The sequence below is a fragment of the Patella vulgata genome, chromosome 4, assembly GCF_932274485.2.
Source record: "Patella vulgata chromosome 4, xgPatVulg1.2, whole genome shotgun sequence".
NCBI classification, from domain to species: domain Eukaryota; kingdom Metazoa; phylum Mollusca; class Gastropoda; family Patellidae; genus Patella; species Patella vulgata.
In genome coordinates, this window is record NC_065882.2 from 78,562,907 (window position 1) to 78,587,196 (window position 24,290).

Here is a 24,290-nt window from a genome sequence, read left to right on the forward strand (position 1 = left end):
AGAACCCAATAACTCACAAGATCTTAATATTCAGTATAATTTGTGTATGGTGTTATTTACGAAAATGAAATAGGGTTTAACGTCCTACTGTTCTGCTACGAACTCGGGCAATGAAGACGAGCTTGCGCCATACAGTGTGCTATGAAGGAAATTTTGCCCGGACAGCGGCACTACGGCCTACTCTTATATCGAATTTCAACTGTCAAGGGAACTTTTACGTGCACGCCAATGTGTACACGGGAACTCGGTTATTCGTCCCATCGGAACAACTAGACAGCAGTACTTGTCCGGCCCTCCGTCCTGCATCACTGACAAGGGAGAACCACGCCGGAAAATCTGGATGAACTTCCTCCGTCAATGCAGGGATCGAACACCCGACCTCCAGGCAAGCAAGCCAGCGCCTTACCCACTTAGCCCCTGTGATACCGGTTATTTACGGACGAGCATGGGAACAAAACGACAAGCTCATACATATTTTCACACCTTCTTTGAATAAATACAACACATCTGATTGGGTCACCGTGCCATGACTATTGATTGTTATGACACCCCCTTGTAATAGCTTGTAGGGTTTTTGTTGTGTGGTTGTCAGTCAATACTTCAAATCGTTCACTATATAATAAGTTAACGTGTTCAACACATCTGATTGGGTCACCGTGCCATGACTATTGATTGTTATGACACCCCCTTGTAGTAGCTCGGAGGGTTTTTGTTGTGTGGTTGTCAGTCAATACTTCAAATCGTTCACTATATGATAAGTTAACGTGAAGGATAGATTTCCTGGAAGAAATGCTTTTAAAAAGCATACCTGACATCAATAAAATAAAACATCAAACAGACTGTAATGAAATAAACATAATCTCAGATCTCCTTTCAATATGACTATAGTTCATTGATATTTCTATTTATAGTCCAAGCAATAAGATTGTGACGCTTCTTAGACATTTGTATAATCATAAAGCTAGTTATAAACGCAATATCGGGGAATAACATATACCCGGCAATACTATATACGGAAAACAACCGGAAAACAACCAGAAAACACCATTTTATACTAAATACCGGAAAACCCCGGAAAAACACTAAATACCGGAAAACACACTAAATACCGGAAAATACCCTAAATAGGTAACCCGGAGACTGGCACCCTAAATAAATAACCGGGAGCCTGGTCCTCTGTGTGCCTGGGTTAGGGTTAGGGTTAGTTTCCGGTTTAAAGTATAGCCCTTCTCCGGGTTACCAATTTAGGGTGGTTTCCGGTATTTAGCGTGTTTTCCGGTATTTAGGGGTTTTTCCGGTGTATTCCGGTATATAGTATAGCCCACATAAACAGGGGGTTGGTACGCCTAAAGCCTAGCGCACATCGGCGATATTATTTATCGCTTTGTGAAGCACCCGACAATCGTTGGACCACGAGCGATTCCGTCAAAGTCGCTACAACCTTTATGCGCTTGAGGCGACTGAACTGTGCATGGATCATGCGCCAATTCAAAATGTATGTACAGTTGGTTAAGGCTTGCCGCCATGTCGTATATTCGCATGCTATAGTTAGCTTTTGTCGGGTTATCAAAAGCAAAACATAAACAGCTCTTGATGTACGATTTTCGGGAGACAAGTTATTGTTTAAATCTTTATCGACAAATATCGAATAGGAATCATTTCATTCAATTCTATAATGACACCCAGCTATTGAAAAATAAGACTACGGTCGAATACATATTTTCAAACTGGGCTATATCTTGGGTGTGCGTGTACTGAACGCAATGCTTGATTGTCACTGACCACATCAGATGTTACTAAATCGTATTTTACGCAGGTGCTATAACTTGCTCCATTAATCGTGGAAGATCACTGACAATTGAATTTCTCAACAAATTCATCTCGGAAAAAACAGAAGTCAATGCCACATGTTTGATTTGATTTACTTGATCAAATTAGATCTCTGGTTCCGTCATGTTTGTTCAGTTTCAGTATTAAGTGGCTTTCTGTGATGGAACCTGGTAGAAACCAGTTCCGGTAGAAAACCATTGAAAATAAACAGATTGAAATGTTTGTGAAATTTTCTGTCAGACGTTTGAGTCTCACAATTCTATGGTCATTATTCAAATATACTCGACATCTTCCATTAGAAGTGAGTGAATGTAAACTTTAAAGACGCAACCAGGAAAAGAATCAATCAAGGGGTCAGACGTCCCATTCTTCTGCCCCAAACAGGCTAATGAAGAAGGACATACCTCGTGTAGCGTGTGATATGAGAGATATCAGTGTCTAGAGAGCGATCTCCCAGCCAAGTCTTCGTCAAATTCCAGCTATCACAGGTGTATTTCTTTTGTGCCACCAGCACGACCAGACACTTTCCTTGCACCTCTGACAAGGGAAAGCATGACGGGACCATCTCGTGGAACTGGAACGGCCAACACCAGGACCATACTTAGTGAGCTACCGTGGCCTCCTTGCCACTAAATGATTTCTCATTTATTTTTCTTTAACAGCGAACAGCGAAAAAGTCTTCTGTAAATATTAATGTAGACAATTAAGATAACAAGCGTGGGCTAGACATACACAATCCTGCTGAGCTCCGCTCCGGATGTTCAAGGATAGCAATGATTTATCAAAAGTCAAATGCAGAGGAAGGCGTGATAGACAGTCACAAAAACTATAGAAGACGGCGTTAAGACGATTACATAGAAATATAAAAGATAAGGACGTGTAAGACAGTTATAAAGAAATATAGAGGAAGACGTTTAATACATTACAAAGAAAAATATTGGAAAGCGTAACGGACAATTACAGAGCCATAGAGAGGAAACGTGATGGACAATTGCGGAGGAAAACAGCTGGGGGCGTGAAAGACAATTACAGAGAAATACAGAGGAGGACATGACAGACAAATACACATGGATACAGACAAGCTTGTGCAAGACAATTACAAAGCGAAATGCAGGAGGGTGTGAAAGACAATTACAAAGAAAAACAAAGGGTGGGGGCGTGAGAAACAATTACAAAGACATACAGAGGGTGTGTGCGAAATAATTACAGAGAAATGCAGAGGGTGGGGGCGTGAGAAACAATTACAAAGACATACATAGGATGTGTGCGAAATATTTACAGAGAAATACAGAGGATGGCGGCGTGAGAAACAATTACAAAGACATACAAGAGGGGGTGTGTGAAACAATTACAAAGAAATACAGAGGGTGCGGGCGTGAGAAACAATTTAAAAAACATACAGGGGGGGGGGGGCAATTACAGAGAAATACAGCTGAATGTTAATGGTTCAGTCTGTTTTTCGGTTTTCCTATTTTTAAAACGTTACGATGGCTCTTCAACTTCACATTTCGCTAAAAATATTCTTTGTGAAGTGTCCCAACCGTTATTCTTTGGGAAGTGTCCCAACCGTTATTCTTGAAACCGTTTTGGGAAGTGTCCCAACCGTTATTCCTGAAACCGTTTTGGGGGGTTGGTAAGTAACATTGTCCGTTTATCTCTGATATACATTCTAAAGATACATAGGTCGATTCTGTAATATAATATTTCTTACTGGTCAATTTTCTAGACAATTGTAGTTGTTTCAGTGAGTAAAGCGATGACTCACCGGTAACACATTAATTTATTATAGCAATGTCCATCTGCAATTAAATGTGGTTTAATGATTCGAGAGCGAGACAGTAAGTAATATATTGAAACAACACGAGACCATTAAACAACTTCAAATACAGACACTCGCACGTGCTTTGCAATGACATACGTCACGCGCGTCCAAAATTTCAACCAGTACGCTTGGCACATTGCCCGTACCGTTATTTCAAATAATGGTACGCCAACATCAAAGGATGACGTCACATCTGTATTTTAAGTGTATGGTGCCTTTGTTTAAATGTTTTGCATTGTGAGGAGACGGTGGTGGTGGTGGTGGTGGTGGTGGGAGGAGGGTGATTTGATAATGTTTAAATAAAGTGATGATCATCTTATAGATTAGTAATACACCGACTTCTAGCAATGTACATCTCTATTTAAGTGTATAGGGTTCATTTATATCAAGAATACCACATTTCACGCCAATGTCCACGGCCGTCATATATACTATGTTCGAGATCCATAAAAATTGATGTTTTACTAATCTATAGGGTGAGCACCAAGACTAATTTCGAACCACGTGGTATTTGTCTCCATAAATACATTTTGCCTCCCCACCCCCTCCCATTCCATATACAATTTCACACCAATTGTTGGCATTTAAGCCTAACGGCAAAGCTAAGTATACACTAACTTAGACCTATGCATGTACAGTACAAGAAATGGATGTTATCATACTGAAATACTGACCTTTGAATCATACAAATGTTTATGTTTAAGAAGAGATTGTTAGGCGAACGCCCGTGATTCTAAGACAATATTGAATATGATATTATTTAAAATGTATTAAATTTATTCTCTTTAAAGGGACAATAACACTCTTGCTGGCTTGAAAGCTCCAGAAAATAAATAATATCTCTATCTAAGTACTAGATGTTTAAGTGTCCTACCTGTTTTGTAAATTATCCATTACATCCTATTTTACTTGTCCAGAGGGTTCGAAAATATTTTTAAATCGAAGTTTCATTTGAAAAGGTTTACGTTAGACGTTTCAAACCATTATGTTGAATTTTTCAAAATTTTTAAATAAAGTGTGTTAAGATGAAATTTGTATCATCAATTAATTGAAATATTCTAAAATAGTACAATTTGTTGACCAGAATAAAGATTGGGACATATTATTCAGTTACAACAAGAGTGGTATTGAGCCTTTAAAGGGTCCATGCTGTAGTATGTGGTGTTTATGATTTTAACGTATTTAGAAATGGTATATACTTTTTTCTAGTAAATATTCCTTGAATTTAAAAGTTGTATTCTCGGAACTGTTGCCATTAAATTTGAAAAATTACTACATGTATAAGCAATAACACTTTATATTTCTGTTCTCGTCGTAAACAAATCCTTTTGAAAATACAAACATATTCCCGAACAATCTTTCCTTTGTAAAATGGAAAGCATATTTATATTCAATCGAGATATGTTTGGGTTAAAAAATTGATAAGAAAAAATAATATATATTTTCATACCTATCTTCCGGCAAATCATAACTATCAAAATAAACTTCTATATTTTCAAAGGTAAACAACGTGCACTATCATTGTAATTTATTGCATGGCTCTAAGTGTTGGCTATAGAATCGATCAAAATAAACATTAATTGCAGCATAAATTGTATAGGATCCTGATATTATCACAGTTGCTACAAGCTGCAGAAAACTCTCCAATCTTTATAATGTAACTTAACATCCGACTTCCTTGAATCTCAAGATTCGTTTTTACAAATTTAATTATTAAATGCGTCTAGTTTATGAGTTAACCTTCTATGATTTAAAGTGTTTTTGTCTTTCCCTATAAGCTTAAGAAGAGAAAATGTTATGAACTTGTAATGAACTTCATGACTAATAACCATTCAAGGCTCAACCAAGTTGACACAAATCTAAAAATTCGCAAAATATGTAGCAGGCATTGCTTGAGTAGAACGGAGCTTATAGTTGTCAAATAAACGAAACCTGCATAATTAAGCTTAGCTAGTAATATACAAAATTTTAAATGATTTCGTTTCATTTTTATTGTTTAAAATATTTGTGGGTATTGGATTTGTAAAAAGAAATGGTAGAAATTGTAATTTGTACATACGTATTTAAGTAAAATCGTGTTTTTTTAAAAAAAAAACAAAACAACATAAGATACATAGAGATGGCAGAGTGGAATCAAAAGGAACAACCGAAAACCGTAAATATACATATCTTATATTTTAATTGCACAAGGAAATTATTGGAATCAGAATATACCATACGATAATAATGAAATGAATACTTTGGCCAGAGTGTACCAAGTCGTTCGGATGTTACAAAAAGACTGAACCCCGTGTACACCTTGATGTGGGTTTTCTCCCACTGCTAAAGATCCCTACGCGCAAGCGAATTATGGAAATAAAATTGAACCATGTTAGTCCCGAAATGACCTAGTTTGTGTAGAGTGGACGTTAAACTCTCTCTCTCTCTCTCTCTCTCTCTCTCTCCTTAAGCTACGCATCGAGGATCAGATTCATCTTCAAATTATCGTAAATCCTGTATCTATGAGTATATACTGTTTAATACATTATAGATTTGACACTAAATTGTATCCGTTGAACCCCCTATAGAATTATTTATGACAGGGTAGGTGTTGCGTTGCTGTAACTATGTCATTATTCCCTTCTCTCGAGGATTATCTGTCTGTCCTACACAATCTGTATATTGACGACAGTTAAAATCCAGATGGAAATAAAAAAAACAAATTGAAGATTATGGGACTGAATTAAAGGAGCATTATGTAAGATTAGATAAACAATTCTCGTTATAATAGTTACAAAAAATAGATCATCGAAACAGAATACGCTAAAATTGCAGTCAAAGATAACCGAGATATCAGCGATGCAATTTTAGGTACGATAATAAACATTTTACATTAAGTCATCCGTCACAAAACGTATTCAAATCCATTAAATATTGCATGCTATGAATGACATCGAGAGTTGATTATGATATTGATGCCTTAATTAATTGGCTTACTATTAGATAACATTTAAGGCCTAAAGAAAAACCTGCAATTTGCAGATTTAGCTCTTACATAATGCATGTTGAATAACATAGGGTTATATCATAGAATATATATTTCTATGGTTATATTTATAGGTAATCTTAGACGTATTGACCGGCTCGAAGCCTTCGACATTACATGATGATTATATAACTGAAATAATAACAGTGTTTGACGGCCCGTCGTCTCAAAACCTTTTAGACTAACTTTCAGTTATTTTTGTTGTTTATTCTTAAAGGGGCTAAATCTCTATTCGGTGGCACCTAGAAATGGGTCGCAATGCATATAATAATGTAATAGGAAAATTTATAAACTGATTAACATTTAATCCTTTCTGCTTTACTGTAATTTCTAATTAGTTATGTTCGGCGAAATATGCGAAGAGTCCAGATGTAATGGCAATTTTTGACGTCTGGTTATTACAGTCTACTCCGATAGTATTCTCCTGGGGTATATGTGTAGTCTCGTTCATCGAGTCGCTTCATAACAAATGGCGCTCGAAACCATTCTGGCACGAGATTCGTGTGCTAATTTTAAAATTTTCATTTTGTCTTAAATATTCGATATCAGAAGCCCATCTTTTTATGTAAGTTAACAACATCAATGTTGATTTAAATTGACTAACGAGTTGTGTTTGCAATGTCGAAGACTGTGGGTGATTTTGGATTAGAGATTAAGCTAATTTAAGCGTGGAATACAACCAGCTTTTTTGCCGGATAGCTACCTTTGCTAGAAGCTTTAGTCGCTACGTAGGACTGTAAATCAATTGATCTGTAGTTATCTAGTATAGAAACCTTGGATCTGTTTCACGAAATTTTAACTAAGATAAAATCCAAATTTTAGCAATTTGATTGGATGATATTAGATTGATCTTAGTGTTTAGCCAATCAAAATTGCAGGGGCGGGTCCAGGAATTTTTGCAGGAGGGGGGGGGGGGGGCTCCACTGGATCCGCCCCTGAATTGAAGTATCTACTAAAATTTGGATTTTATCTTTAGTTAAGATTTCGAGAAACAGGTCGCAAGAGGCCTGCATGAGACAGGCACATAATAAATAATAAAACTAAAACAGAAGTATCTTTGCACTTTTCAAGTTCTGTCATTGAGTCGACTGGCGTGGTTTCGAATCCCCGGTTGTACGTGACAAGGAGTAGGGTCGCCTGTCCAACATCCTGGGTTTTCTCCGGGTCCTCCGGTTTCCTCCCACTGCTAAAGACCCCTACGCGCAAGCGAATTATTGAAATAAAATTAAACAATATGTTAGTCCCGAAATGACCTAGTTTGTGTCGAGTGGACGTTAAACCCCATTTCTCTCTCTCTCTCTCTCTCTCTCTCTCTCTCTCTCTCGCTTTTCAAGTTTTCTCTATTGATCTATGGAAACGCTTCTGTAAACATGAACGTCTTTAGCTGAGATTTAACTCCACTTAAGTAGTCAAGGGATCTAATGTTATATGGCAGTAAATTGCATAGGAGAGGGGTAGAGAGGGAAAAAGATCTTGTTTTCGATTTCAAGATTCATTGATGGTTGCAATGCAGAATTTGTTTGTCTGTGGATCCAAGAGTTCTTGTGGATTTATATTGAGTAATCAGATCTTTGACACATTGTGGTGATTGATCATGTAACTTGATTCGCTGTTGAACTGGGACTCATTGAAAGTTTTCAGGATCGGGATAATGTGTTCTGATTTGTTTTTACTTGTTAAGACTCTGGACACCAGGATTCGGTGAAGGTGTTGAATTTGAGTACCGCCCTCCTCAAGCCCCAAGGTACACAACTCCCATAACAAAAGTTCTGGTTACCATTAGAGATCCGTATGCGGACTTCCGTACCGGGTGTGGCCCGATCACCTTTGTTGAAATAATATTACAAATTTAAAATAACAGATAAACTTTGTGAGCTGCGGTGGGTTAGGCGTTGTCTCGCTCCCGGTGTTGGCGAAGAAAATTCCTCGGGTTTATCCGGCGCGGTTTCCTCTTGTTAGTGGTACAGGGTTGAGGGCCTGACTCTGACAAGTGTCTATGTTTTTCCGATGGGACGAAAACCGAGATCACGTGTACACGTTGTCATGCACTAAAATAGAACCATTGACAATTGGAATTCTAAATAAGAAAAGGCCGTAGTGTCGCGGTCCGGGCAAACATTTCCCTAATAGCACACTGTATAACGTTTGCCCGTCTTCATTAGCCCTGTCGGAGCGCTGAACATTAGTCTTTCGAGAGTTGTAGTTACTAATCAATGTATGTTCTAAGTTGGGTGTATTCTATAGTACCAAGACTGTCTGTGTATATTGAACGCGCTGTTATATAAAAAAGAAGAGGAGATCCCATTGGTTAATCGTTATGTTCTGTGTATGTATGTTGGTTCTTTATAACGATCAGTTTCACAGCTCGGTACTTCTATAGATTTTTATTAGTGATGAGAACATGACAAGAACACGACTAGGGATTAACAATTCAGACATGGATTACCGTTGGTAATGTACATTTTATATTATTATTTAAAAAAAGGAAACACTTTTTTAAAAATAAAATCAGAATTTATTGTCACCTGAAAGAGTTAAATTAAACCCCTTTGATTTAGATTTTTATTAGTGATGATGACAAGAACTTAAACATTTAGACATGGATTAGCGTTGGCGATGTACATTGTATATTATTATGTAAAAAAAAGAAACACATTTTATTTTTTAAATTCACAATTTATTGTCATCTGAGAGAGATTAAATTAAACCTTTTTGATTTAGATGTATAAAATAATTGAATTGGGGTTATTGTTATTATTAAACGGACATCGACAGGTCTACTAATTTTAGTATAATTTTGGCTTATTGTGTCCGTTTATTCTTTGAACGGTGTCTTTACTGATTCGGACGGATAAATACAGCGACATTTCTGATAAACTGAGCTCGATTTCCGCAAATCAAGCGAATTTCAACTTTCGGGTTATTAAAATAAAGCAATGGGGCAAAGTGTATTACTAGAAGGAGATAACCTTATTCCATAGCAAAGTCAACTAAATAAAGGTTAAATAAATTTCACATTCTTAATAATGAATGGATAATCGAAATGGGGTTTCTCGTCTTCCCTATTTGTGTGCATCTACTGGGATAATGAAGACGGACATACGATATACGGTGCGCTATGAGGGACATTTTGCTCGGACGGCAAGTGAATTCCATCTGTCAAGGGTTCTTTTACATCCACCCCAATGTGTACACGAGAGGTCGGATTTTCGTACAATCCGAAAAAAAGACACTGTCCCTTGCAAGGCCCTCCGCCTTTCAACCTGACAAAGCATAACCAGACCAGAATATCGCGATGAACTTTCTCGGCCAAGACCTGGATAGAACCCAGGCACAAAGGTCCGCGCAATTTTACTGAGGAAAACACCTGAAATAAAAATTAACAACTAAAAATTATCTTAATTTCACTACATGTATTGTATGCACAATTGGTGGTACATATTCACGTATTAGTGTGGTTTCTTCCCTGGGTCCTCCTTCGGAAGGGACGATAAACGGAGGACCCGTGTATACATTGGCGTGTACGTAAAAGATCTCTTGGCAATTGGAATTCGATATAAGAGTAGGCCATAATGCCGCTGCCCGGGCAACATTTCTAACATAGTACACTATATGGCGTATGCCCATCTTCATTAGCCCAGTCGGAGCAGAACAGTAGGACGTTAAACCTCATTTCATTTCCATGGGTCCTCCCCACCTGCCTTCTAGATCATCTTTATTTCATTTATCACGTGCTCCTTTCTCAAAAATGTTATCTTGCTGATAAGATACATGCAACCACAACCATAAGTCCATCCTCCACCATTCATTAATTCAAATTTAGCGTTCGCCATTTTGTAATTATGTGAAATGTATTTGGCTCGAATGACTTATATACATACTAATGCCATGACATTGACGGAGTATGAACGAATTTTAAACTCTTATAAAGCTGTAAACAGTTGATGGTTATTGGAGTTGAACAATCTGAAAATGATGATGATCATCAGTAAATCCAAGGAATATAATTCAGGTTGAACATAGTTGACGGGATGTAAATAAAATTTAACACAGTGAATTGGTTTCCAAAACAACACAGCTATCTTCTAAAGAATCCCGGCAAGTAAAGGTATGCACATTCATCTGAAAGAATAATTTAGCGAATACACCATGTTGTGTCGACAGTGGAATACGACATCCGATAAATTGTCATCGATAGACATACAATCAGATTGTCATTCTACAATACAGACCACGTTGGAAGTTTGTTTAAGGATATTGGGTAAGCTAATTTGACTAACGCGTGCGCTTTAGATGATAACATCTGTCATGGAAGTCAGGCGGTTTCGCATGTAAAATGTTCAACTTCGTTTTTCCCAAGATCCACCGGCTTCTTCCCATTGCTACAAACCCCTACGCGAAAGTCAATTAGTGAAATAAAACTGAACCATGTTAGTTCGGAAATAGTTTGCGTCGAATGAACGTTATACTCTATCCGCAATATTTTCATCAAGGGTTCGTTTACTGGCACACAACTGGGACCTCGGTCTTTCGTCCTACCCGAACGACTAGACACTGTTTTTTGTCTGTGCATCGGATGTGCATCACTGTAAAATGGACACTACACCGGACAATTTCGAAGAACTTTACCAGAAAACAATAGTTTTGATAACTAGTGTTTTTTTTTCATTGAAACACCCCGGATAATTTCGAAGAACTGTCAGAAAACACCTGTTTTGAAAATCTTTTCTGTTTAAACTGAATCATTATTACTTCCACGTATTGACGTTTACCGCTTAAGTGTCACTCTATGTAATACACATACCAAAGCGACAGGAAACCCCAAATTAAATTTGAATATTTCACCAACATTCTAAATTTCATCAGTGTCAATAAATTTAGCCGCCGTTTGAGTTTTATTTTTTAAGTAATTCTACGTCTGACACTCAGTGTCCCTAATTTCAACGTAAAAATCAATTCACATTATTATATTCTCCTTTAAACGACACTCAGCGGGTCTAAAACTTTGACTCAAAACACATTAAATGGCGTATGTCTGCCTTCATTAGCCCAGTAAGAGCAGAAAAGTTGGACGGAAAATCCCATTCCATTTCATTTGCTTTGAATATTATGAGGTTAACCGTCCTACTCGCTTGCATCCACGGTAGCTCAGTGAGTAAGACGTTGGTTCGCTAACCTGGAGGTCCCCTGTTCGATATCTGCGTTGGCCGAAAAAAAATCATCGGGATTTTCCGACGCGATTCCCCCTTGTCACTGGTGCGGGACAACTTTAATGGGACGAAAACCGAGGTCCCGTGTACACATTGGCGTGAACGTAAAGATCCCTTGGCAGTTGGAATTAGATATAAGAGTAGGACATAGTGCCGCTGTCCGGGCAAAATTTTCCTCATAGCATACCGTACGGCGTATGTCCGTCTTCATTAGCCGAGTCGGGACAGAACAGTACGATGTTAAACCCCATTTCATTTCGCACCATGGCTTTGGTTATGATATAGATTCTCTTTAACAAACGGCCGATTTTGACATATAATATTTGACATTTGAATGTTATGATGAAGTAAATAAAATAAGGTTTAACGCCCTACTCTTCTGGAACGTGGCTCTGGTTACGAAAAAATGTTTATCTATAAACGACAGACAGATATGAATGTAAAGATTTTTGGTCTTTTGAAAATTCTTATAAAGATTATCTTTAAACGACAGACATAATTTGGCCTAACTATATTGGGTCTTTGGAAAGTTATGCTAAAGATTCTCTTTAAACTACAGACATAATTGGGCCTAAAGTATCTATATTGGGTCTTTGGAAAGTTATGATAAAGATTCTCTTTAAACTACAGACATAATTTGGCCTAAAGTAGCTATAATGGGTCTTTGGAAAGTTATGATAAAGATTCTCTTTAACCGACAGACAGAATATGACCTTAAGCAGTTATATTGGGTCTTTCGACTGTTATGTAGATTTATCTACTTCTCTGTACCTATAATTTACACTTTAAACTTTGTATGTGTTCAGTCACGTCGATACTGGTTACATCTTTCAGTACTGTATTCCATTTGATGGACGAGTGCCCTTAGTATTTTGTAAGGTAGCATGTGTTTGAGAACGAATGATTATCTGATTGGCGGGTTTAAATATAAAAGAGTGGGCGATTATATTTTTAACTATTTAGTTGAATTACCACTTGTAAATCTATTTAAAAGAATTAATTCGACGAAGGGTTCTAAAAACTAAAAAAAAATCTATTCATAGCTTTTCAGTACGGTAATTAATCATGTGATCCTTCCAAGTATCCGGGGTTTTTTTTAGTTTTAGAAAGCGCAAGTACTTCAACAAAACGACGTTGTTAATTTCAGATTCCAATGCCTGGGTGGTACTTGGCACGGATACAGAAAGGGAACATTTCCGAAACACGCACCACGCCCACCTCACTTTAGCTACTGGTCATTGGGCTGGCAAAGGGCTATTTTTCCTTCTTATGAACAAATTGAGATCAGGAGCTTGTTGGTCTTGCTATAAGGCCATCGGGCAGATTCTTGTTTACTTTGTATTGTGTTCTTATGGGGAACAACCCGTTGCCATGCAGGATACGCCCACATTTTGCAGGCAATGGATAGAGGACAAGCTAAAACATGCGATTTTACATACAATCGGGTTCTATAATCCAGGAAGTTACTGTCCGATTAGCGCGAACATCAACGGGCACCGATGTGGTGAGGTTATAAATATAAATTTCAAGTTTCATCAAATTCGGATAAAAATTGTGACCTGTAGACATTATTTGCGTACAGGGAGCGGCCATTTTGTCCGGCAGTTTGGGTCAGATTATCACAAAATTAGAACTCAACCGCCATTTTGGTGTAACATTGATACATTCAAACGTTTTTTTTTAAATCGGATAAAAATTGATACCTCTAGAGGATCCACACGCTAATAACACGATTTTGCGTACGACCAGGGGCCATAATCGATGATAATATCGAAAGGAACCGAGATATTTGCGTGATAATCCTATATTTCAAAATCGGCTGAAATTGTGACCTGTAGAGTATCCACAAACACTTTGTAGACAGACGTCCGGGTGGACATGGGCGACGGCTATATACTTTCACATGAAAATCGTTTTCGAAAATAATTGAATTATTCTTTAGAAGTATATTGGGTTATGTATTTTTTATTAGAAATGTACTTCCGAAATACTTTCGTTAGACACGAAGCTTTAATTTCGAAAAAAAACACCGCGCAGTGTTTAGAATTATTTTGCGTTTCGTATTTCTTAACAAGGACGTTACACAAAGTTCATTAATGAATATACCTCTTTTTAAATGAAATGAAAAGAAATGAAAGGGGGGTTTAACATCCTACTGTTCTGAGCTAATGAAGATGGGCATACCCCATACAGTATGCTAAGATGAAAATTTTGCCCGGACAGCAGCATAACGGTCTACTCGTATATCGAATTCCAACTGTCAAGGGATCTTTTACGTGCACGCCATTGTGTACATGGGACCTCGGTATTTCGTCCCATCACTGACAAGGGGGTAACCACGCACCTCATTTTAAAGAATAAAATAATTTCACGAGTCTGTGAGATATTACGTTTTTGTTGTAATAATTTGAAAATTAATTTGCATGACTAAAATAAGAAGACAGTTCTATTCATGTTGATTTTTTTAGATTTGAAGAGAAAGAAAGTTCATAGGATGTATGCCATTTATTAGGACTCGCCGTCTTCGAAATATTGTTAATATTTTATATTCTGGAAATATTATCATTGCTGTTTTTTAAACTTTATTTTATTCAATAAGCTAGGCCTATATCACGTATATCTCTTTCCTTTTGATAAAAAGACACACGTTCAATACCAAAATTCACCTTTTAAACATACATTATGCAATAGCTAAATATGACAAGACCATAATCAACTCTCGATGTCATCGAATATCTCCGATATTAAATAGACATATTTTGATTTAATTTGAAAATATTGAAGCGAGGCTAAGCTTCGATTCGAACAACTAGTGCGGTGGTTGCAATTAATAAATTCATTTTGCATTATCTATTTTCGACCTATTATAGTAAGGATGGCCAGCTCTTAATCTAAATCTAACATAATGTATCTTTAATTAGCTAACAATGATTTGGCTTAACGCGTGGTTAATTGCATACAAGTTTGGGGTCACCTATGCATGGTCCAATGAGGGGCCCACAGGTCCAAAGGCCGTATATGGTTCTTACTATGGTATATAGTAATGTTTGAAGCTTATACACAAATTTAGCGTGTGGCAGTCTTACAGATGGCCCTCAAACGGAAAGAAGACCCCCTGTCCACGTGCGAACATTAATTATTTCTTTAGAGGCTCAGAGACCATATTCGAAGTCTCCTTCTCAGTCACCCCCGAAAACACAGTAAAGCATATAGAATTAAACCCAATGTCCGTCTCGTTGCAAAAAGGTATGGGTTAACCATCCGCATTTCATTTCATTCATAAAACCAATGAAAATCTTGGTTACATCTTATTTTTCATTGTCCAGCTTTTGTTTCCCTATAAAATGGACACAAAAGAAGGTCTGATTTATTTTTGTGAATGTATCATATATAAACCTATGTTCCTGAAGCAACGACCGCGAGTTTTACAACATCTAGACGTTGCTTTGCAATTCCCGAACTTATAGCTACGTTATTGCCATTTACCGTACAGACGCGAACAGTGGCGTCCAGTCAGAGGTTGTGACACAAACACACTCAAATCAAACATGGCGACCTCCATGGAAACATTGACATTGGACGGACCTTTAACTTTGCAACTCGATTATCACACGTAGACATTTTAGTTTGAAAGCGTGAGACTTGGTATTCACGATGATCGAGGAATTTGATAGGCTCTCAAGCATGGTCAGTACCAAATCAAAATTAGTGCCGAAATATGCGGGGTATTACGTGAAATGATGGATAAGATGTACGGAGTTAAAGCGAGATCAACCCCTTTATTGAAGATGATATAAACCCTATTTATATCAATTGTAACGACTGACAGCACTTACGGTTTTACAATAATAACCCATGCTTTTATTTCTAAGGCACACAAGTTTCATAATGGCAAGGACTGGTATTAGAATTGTCATACCACCTTGGACTCAAGACACTGAATCCTTATTTTCACGGGAGCCACGGTGGCTAAGTGGGTAAGACGCTGGCTCGCTAGCCTGGAGGTCGGGTGTTCGATCCCTGCATTGGCCGAGAAAGTTCATCCAGATTTTCCGGCGTGGTTCCCTCTTTTCAGTGATGCAGGACGGAGGGCCTGACAAGGACAGCTGTCTAGTCTCTTGACAGTTGGAATTCGATATAAGAGTAGGCCGTAGTGCCGCTGTCCGGACAAAATTCCCCTCATAGCACACTGTATGGCGTATTGCCGTCTTCATTAGCCCAGTTCGGAGCAAAACAGTAGGACGTTAAACCGCATTTCATTTCATTTCATTTCCTTATTTTCATGGAATGAACATGTCGAGATATTTTGCTATATTTAGACTGGATTACAAGAAATGTCATTACTTCAGCACATTAATTGACTTCGGTCTTCCCGGAATCACATTCTCGACCATATAAGTAATTTAGTAAGAGCTGCCCCTTAACCACACCTAAACCTGAATTGGATTTTGTTAAAAATGATCGACTCTTGCAATTAAATTTCAAAAAAAATTTAACCGTTGGCCACATTAATCTATCTTGCACCTCGCTCATGCGAATACTTATCTCTATAATAGCCTCGGTGCACGTCTGAATTTCCTACTTGATGTGAATTGAACAAGCTAAATGCATAGAATTCGTTCATCTTTCATGATTATTCATATAATATACACCATACGTCAGCTCTCATGGAAGCATTATTACTGGTTCACAATATCAATACAATACACGTGTTAAAAAATTTAGATACATGTTTTCGTCTTCTGCCTACGTACCCATATCCAAGAACCTACATTTCAAATTTTCGTATCAATATGCACATTCAAGAAGAAAAAGATAAGTACTTCGTGCTTTTTTCTCACCACGAACGATTACATGATGCGAAAGAACTATAAAAAATATACCCAATTTTAAATTTATTTTTGGATTTATATCGAGGACAAAAACAATCTGTTTTGTTATTAAACCCACCTATTTTAGGTGTTACAATGTACGTAATGGCGTCATGGAGATGAATGGAAATTTGAGATTATATTGTTTCTTGATGATCTTAAGAGACAGAACTCTTAATTGTTCTTAAGATTGGCGAGGAAATGTTTTGTTGATATAAAAACTAATGAATAGACAATTATTTTGAAATTGATACATTTTGTTCTCATTTTGTTTGGTTTTTTTTTTACAAAAAGGGCATAGAGGAAGCAATAAAGTCAGTGAAATGCGACACTTTCGGAGAAAATAATATTTTGAGACCCAAATAAGAATCTAATGGACTTCCTCTTTGGTCTTTAGATAAGGTAAATGTTGGGATATAACACTGTAAGCGAAAATTGGAATAAAAATAACAACGATGTCCGCAATCACAAACTACCGACTTCTGCGTAATTGCTCTGAAATACAATATAGAGCTTATCACATCACATAAATCAAACTAACAGATTTTGTTTGTTTTTCCAAAAAAGGGTATAGATGAACAATCTGATTAAAATACAAATCTATATTTTGTTTCGTTTTTTATACTTCCGATGGCCTCTACTAGTATGAAGATCTGACCAGTTGTAGTGGGAGGTTGCGTTAGGGGTTATACGAGTGGCTTTTGATTAACCAATCAGCGTTGATGTTTCTAGTGGGGTACCCACAGTTCCGTGTACATCACGCCAAAAACTTGCCGTAACAGACCGTTTCATTGGCTAATCCCACACATCCCCCAGAACGCGGGTTATATAACAACCCTTCCAGATCCTAGTGTAGTAAAGACAAGTAAAATGAAATTTTGAACTATAAAAAACGAAACGAAATAGGATCTGTGTTTTAATCAGATTGATAGAGGAAGTAATAAAGTCAGTTAAATGCAATACTTTCAGAGAAACCAATATTTTGAAACCCAAATAATAATCTAATGGACTTCCTCATTGGTCTTTAAAAGGTCAGTGTTGGGGTATAACACGTACAGTAAGCGGAAATTGGAATAAAAATAACGCATACTTCCGCTCTGAAATAAATATAGAACTTATCACATTACATAAAAAAAACCTAACAAAACAAATCCACTCAATTCGAGAGTTTGTACACGTTGTACAGTCCATTTGGTAATTTTGTCTAATGGTTTGGATTGTTCGTTCTTGGTTTTATTTTATAAACAAAAATCGAAGCGGCTTATCCCGATTAGCATTCATTTTTCTCAACTACAAAAGAAAAAGAAAAAACGCCAACAGCTCAATCGTGCACAGTGTATTATTACAATATAAAAAGAACAATTAAATTGGGCGTATCTATTGCCTTTCAGTACAATTTACAAACGTTACAATTATTTGGTATTTAACCGTTATTTTCTCATTACAGAATCTTGAACAAAAACACTTTCTGTCATATTCCCAATTGTATCTTTCCAACATAATCATTGGATTTATTTTTCTGCTTAATGGGCTTTTGTCCCTGGACATTTCTGTAAATTATTAACATTGGACCTAAAGATTGTAAAAAAAACATTCACTAATTTGAAAATATTATCAGTCTCATGACAAAAGATTGTTAATTTGGAAAATTGAACTAACGAATTATTGTACAAGTAGTTCAAACTGCAAATAAGTCACCATATTTTTTTGTTCTTTTATATTACATCATAATCAGACATACTAGGCGAATTGATGCCAGAACATCTTATCTTATGGCATGTACTTAAAGGAGACAATTATACGACTCTAAACGCAATATCATCCACCGTCTTCGACAATGCAAACACAACTTATTGGTCAATTTAAATCAACATTGATGTTGTTATCTTACCGTGAAAAGATGGGCTACTGATATCAAATATTTAGGACAAAATGACATTTTTAAAATTGGCACACGATTCGCTTGTGATCCATTTGTGTCCATTTCTACTTTGCCAAAGAATAGAGATTTAGCTCCTTTAATAGGTTCTTTCTGGATAAAAAGGTAGATGGTAATTCAATATATCGCTATTTTATCTTATATACATACACGTTCTTCCGAATCTCTTATATAAGATTGGTGCCCGACGAGGGTCAATGTATAGTCGTTGGGATAGGACAAAAATCCGAGGTCCTGTGTACACTTTGGCCTACACGTAAAAGATCCCTTCACAATTGGAATCATGTGGGTGGTGTCGTCACTTTATTTGTGTAAGGGACACGTTATTCCGAATCTCTTATATAAGATTGATACTGGACGAGGGAAAAGGTATAGTCGTTGGGATAGGACAAAAAACCGAGGTCCTGTGTACACTTTGGCATACACGTAAAATATCCCCTCGCAGTTTTAATCCGATATAGCGCCGTTGTCCAGTCAAAATTTCCCTTATAGCACACTATATGGTGTGTGCCCGGCTTTATTAGGCCTGTCGGAGCAGAACCGCAGGACGTTATACCACATTTCATTTCATTACTTATATAAAATAATTCGTGTTAGAGGGCTGGTAGGTTTTATCTTGAAGTTCATGTTAATTCGTATAAAGAAATAACGAAGGATTTGTTCATTTAACTTGAAAGAAAATAAGCATCGATGTGAACACGGGGGTTGAAATTTCTCGCGCATGTAGGAAAATACATCTCCATCAATTCAGTAAATAAAAATGAATATTTTTAACGCCCACATTGTAGAGTGGTTCACATCCTTAAAATAACGATTCCTATTGATTTCTGACAGATAATTGATGGAAAGCACTATCTAAACCGTTATGGACAGCGCGGGTCGCTTTGCTGTAGGTGGAGTATACGTTGCCACTAATAATGATCAGCATTGGATGATTTTTCTATTATATATATATATATATATATATATATATCTCCTGCACCACAAGGGGTTCTCCACCAATTGCAGTTAATGGATAATGTAATCATATGTGCATTACAAGAAAAGGATTCTGAGGCTTTATATAAAAATGATGATTACAAGCTGAAGCCGACATCATAGAATACTTACTATCACTTATAATATATATTCTACTCCTTATCATTTGTCTAATCTCGACAAGTCTACCATCATTAACATTTAGATTTGCTTATTATATACCTTCACGCCTAATGACGGATTTTCGTAGAAATCTCAGTAACTTTATTCCATTTTAGCGTAGCCCACGCGGTTCTGGGGGCGTACAATGTTTTGTCTTTCTCACTTTTAAACAATCGTAAAACATTCAGCTAATTATATATACGACTCTAAGGTAGGAATTCGCAGAATTCACTATGGCGAAATATTATATCGTTATAACGAATTAATTAATATTTCGTTTAAACGAAAAAAAAAATATTTCGTTTAAACGAAATAACTAATTCGTTATTAACTGAAATAATAATTCGTTTTAACGAAATATTAATTCTGGTAGTACATTGTCTATGTATCATTTTATTACCGCTGTTCTGGCTTAAGCTAAAGTATGCGAATATGTGATAATGGGGACGTCGTACTGTTGTTACACCCAGTATTATCACAGATTTGTCTACAAATATATCGACAGATTTTGCATGTTGACAATAAAATGAATACTATGATATTACTTTTTTGGAAACTGATATTCCACATGATTCATATCTGGATTTTGTACCGCTGTAACTATGATTACATCGTCCAGGAAAAGCAAGTAAAACTAAATCTGGATTAATTTATTGAATATATTTACTTTCAGGGTATGAAGACAATGAGTATGTCTAATGTAACACCGGAATCGCTGGTTCTGTCCAGTATACTGGCGGAGTATAATGATACTAACGGCACTACCCGATCCATGCTGGAAAGGACACCTATGCCTCCACCTCAAGCAGACCTCGGCGCAATCATAGGATTGTCCATACTATTTAGTGCAATAGTGTTGGTCGGTATCGTGGGAAATGGCTTGGTAATATTTGTTATTTTAGCTGATCGCAAGATGAGACAATCTGTGACTAACATCTTTATTATGAACCTCGCTATTGCCGACTTCTTTATCATGGCTTTTGGTATTCCAGAACTAGTTCAGTTTATAATGAACCGCGGATGGATATTAGGCGGTGGCCTGTGCAAATTTAACCGATTTACTCTTGTTGTGTCTTTGTATGCTTCCGTCATGTCACTTGTGTCAGTTTGTATAGAAAGGTAAGTTTCAATCTTCATAGTACTCCATACCACCACTCTTTGAAATATAGATTAGAGAGAGAGAAATGGGGTTTAGCGTCCACTCGACACAAACTAGGTCATTTCGGGACTAACATATGGCTTAATTTTATTTCAATAATTCGCTTGCGCGTAGGGGTCTTTAGCAGTGGGAGGAAACCGGAGAACCCATAGAAAACCCACGAGGTTGGACAGGCGACCCTACTCCTTGTCACGTACAACCGAAATATAGATTAGAGTTTAACAGATTTTAAGGGAACGGCTAAGGCGTGGACACATTGAGAATAGTCAACATTTTCCTATAGACTTGACAGTCTGAAGCTTATGGCTTCTCTAGAGTGCTTTCCGCTCAATTGTATAAACATTCTGACACTGGCATAAGCGTTTCTAACACACACTGAAGTCGAAAACATCCTTAATCACACCTATTTTGCTCAAGGATGTTTAAAACACACTTTCCCATTTCTCTAGTTGTAGAGGTAGATTGGGAGGGGGGTCCTATCAGTGAAATAGCCTAGCCCCTGTATTTGTCTAGATCTATCGGGGGTGGGGGGGTAAGTCTCTCTTGGTGGTTTCCGGATCATATCTCTTAAACGGTTCAACATATTTTTATGAAACTTTCCTTTTGTACACACAGCTATATTTATGCCTTTTACTAATTATATAAATTTCTTCGGAGCAGATCTAGACCGTTCAGGATACATTCTGAACTCTCACCCCATACATCTAGAACTGGGCATATAGTTTCTTAGTTTTTAGAATGCTTTAATAATTGTAAGAAACACTGTAGTTGTAGTTTGTAATGGAGATGGGTGAGTGCTGGCAATAGAAATGAAATGAAATTGGGTTTAACGTTCTGCTCCGAACTGGGCTAATGAAGACGGGCATACGCCATACAGTGTGCTATGAGGAAAATTTTGTCAGGACACCGGCACTACGGCCTACTCTTATATCGAATTCCAAGTGTCAAGGAATATTTTACGTGCACGCCAGAGGGGATTGGATGACCGAATGGTTAGCACGCGCGCGCTGTATCATACGGTCTGTCATTGCGTCAACTGGCGGGGTTTCGATTCCCGGTTGTACGTGACAAGGAGTAGGGTCGCCTGTCCAACCTCGTGGGTTTCCTCCCACTGCTAAAGACCCCTACGCGCAAACGAATTATTGAAATAAAAAAATAAACCATATGTTAGTCCCGAAATGACCTAGTTTGTGTCGAGTGGACGTTAAACCCCATTTCTCTCCCTCCCGTGCACGCCAATGTCTACACGATACCTCGGTGTTTTGTCCCATCAGAACGACTAGACCGCTTTCCCTGTCAGGCCCTCCGTCCTGCATCACTGACAATGGGGAACCACGCCGGAAAATCTGGACGAACTTTCTCGGCCAATGCAGGGATCGAAGACTCGACCTCCAGCCCACTTACCCACCGTGATCCGCGTGCTGGCAATAACCAGGTGCCATACAATAGCTGGCAAACAGATCAACAGTAAATATTCGCTTGGTCGCCAAATATAATGAATATAATCCTTTAGTGGCATTTAGCAATTGGAAACATAACAAAACTATACAGTTATATGGGACAACAATCACTGGTTTATTATACACAAGCACGACGTTTCGATAAGTATTCTCTTATCGTTATCAAATTGTGCTTGATAACGATAAGAGAATACTTATCGAAACGTCGTGCTTGTGTATAATAAACCAGTGATTGTTGTCCCATATAACTATATAGTTTTGAAATATAATGAATGACATTTGGACGAGTTCATGTTCTGTTCCGATTGGGCTAATGAAGATGGTTTATTAGGTTGTGTGAATAGGTACATAAATAGTAGACGGGGGCGTACCTTAAGTAAAAGGCGACAATTATTATATACGTCTGACGACGACAGAGCACGTGTAACTGACGCCAAATGATGTAATGTCACACCTTAAAGGCCAGTGATTTTTTTTTACAGTAGTTAAGGAAGGTGTTCACATTACCACTGTCTTGCTATTTGATGAGTAGATTCTTGATCACAAATAACACAGAGATTACGTGTTCCTATACAGTTGTTTTATTTGTCATAGTAGTGGCTTGTAGATTACCAATAACTCACAAATGAATTATCCCATTAACGTCAAAGGGCATGAGATGTTGATAACTGATTATTCTTCTTTAGCATTTGTTCTCTCAAATTCAAACTGAAAGACCCTTGCTGCATTTCCCTAAACCATTTAAGTTTTGAGATTAGTTGAAAAGGATTATGTTAGAGTTTCAACAGTACATGTTTTTCTCCAGTCGTTCTGTGCCATTCAAGTCATCCGGCGTTTCCTGCGTAATCTATTCAAGTTAGCTTTTCAATCACCAGTTTAGCCCGGACGTTTTTAGAAATACCGACAGCTCCATCGTTTAAAGTTATCCATATCGATTTAAAAGGTCGTTTATATAATTGGCTTAGAGCAATTGAACCTCCTTTACCAGAGGAAAGCACCTGATTAGTTTCCCTATTTATCGTGTAAATCTCATTTAAAAAACGATATCTCTCATTCAATCCAATCATAGGTGGTTTAAATTGACTCATTCAGTACTGAATGAACACTTCGTTGGGCATTATACGCATGTATTATTAATATGTGATTATCTATCAAAATTATTACAATTTAAAAAAACAAATACACGGATCATTATAACGAGAAATAATCCACAATTATTTTATATTAGTAACCGATACTTATAAAGTAATTTAATTAAGGATGATAATTTGGTAGTTGTTAGTGTCATTTATATTCAAATTAATACCATTATATAGCGAAATCGTTATTTAGATTCCATTAAAGGGAAGTCATTTATAGTGCATATTAAATTGAATCCATTATCGAAAGAAATGGGGATTAACGTCCATTTGTCAGGTCATTTTAGGACAAACATGATCCTCCATTTGTATTTTAATTTATTGCTTGTGCAGATGTATGTGTCTTTAGCGGTAAGAGGAAACATGAAATATTAAGAAAGCCTAGGGGATTCTATTCTCTTTGTCGAATATAAGGATGACATCGAAACCATTACCGGCTCTGAGTTCCTCGACATTTTCCGGCGTGCCCCCCCCCCTCCTTGTCAGTGGTGTAGAACGGAGATCTAACAAGGCTCACACGCCACGCAGTGCGATTTGAGGGTACTTTTTCCCGGACAAATGCACGACAGTCAACTCCGTCTTTCTAATTCCTTTTGTCAAGGGTTCTTTTGCGTACACGGGACCGCGGCTGTTCTATTTGATCCGAACAACTGAACAGTTTTCCTTGTCCGCCCCTCAGTCCTGCATCGCTGACA

The 24,290-nt window shown here is 37.3% G+C and overlaps 1 protein-coding gene across 2 annotated transcripts in view; it reads left to right on the forward strand.

Annotated features, from left to right (window-relative positions):
- LOC126819371 (neuropeptide receptor 15) overlaps positions 1–24,290 on the forward strand; it is a 119,506-nt gene that overhangs the window by 56,739 nt on the left and 38,477 nt on the right. Inside the window, exons 1-2 of one of the 2 annotated variants that reach the window (XM_050547382.2) lie at positions 9,057–9,128; positions 20,511–20,956. In XM_050547382.2, coding sequence (XP_050403339.1) covers positions 20,514–20,956 — 443 coding nt within the window. In that variant the 5' untranslated portion in view covers positions 9,057–9,128; positions 20,511–20,513. Of the gene's footprint in view, positions 1–9,056; positions 9,129–20,510; positions 20,957–24,290 lie in introns of those variants that run through there. The other variant, XM_050547381.2, reaches the window with a different exon arrangement.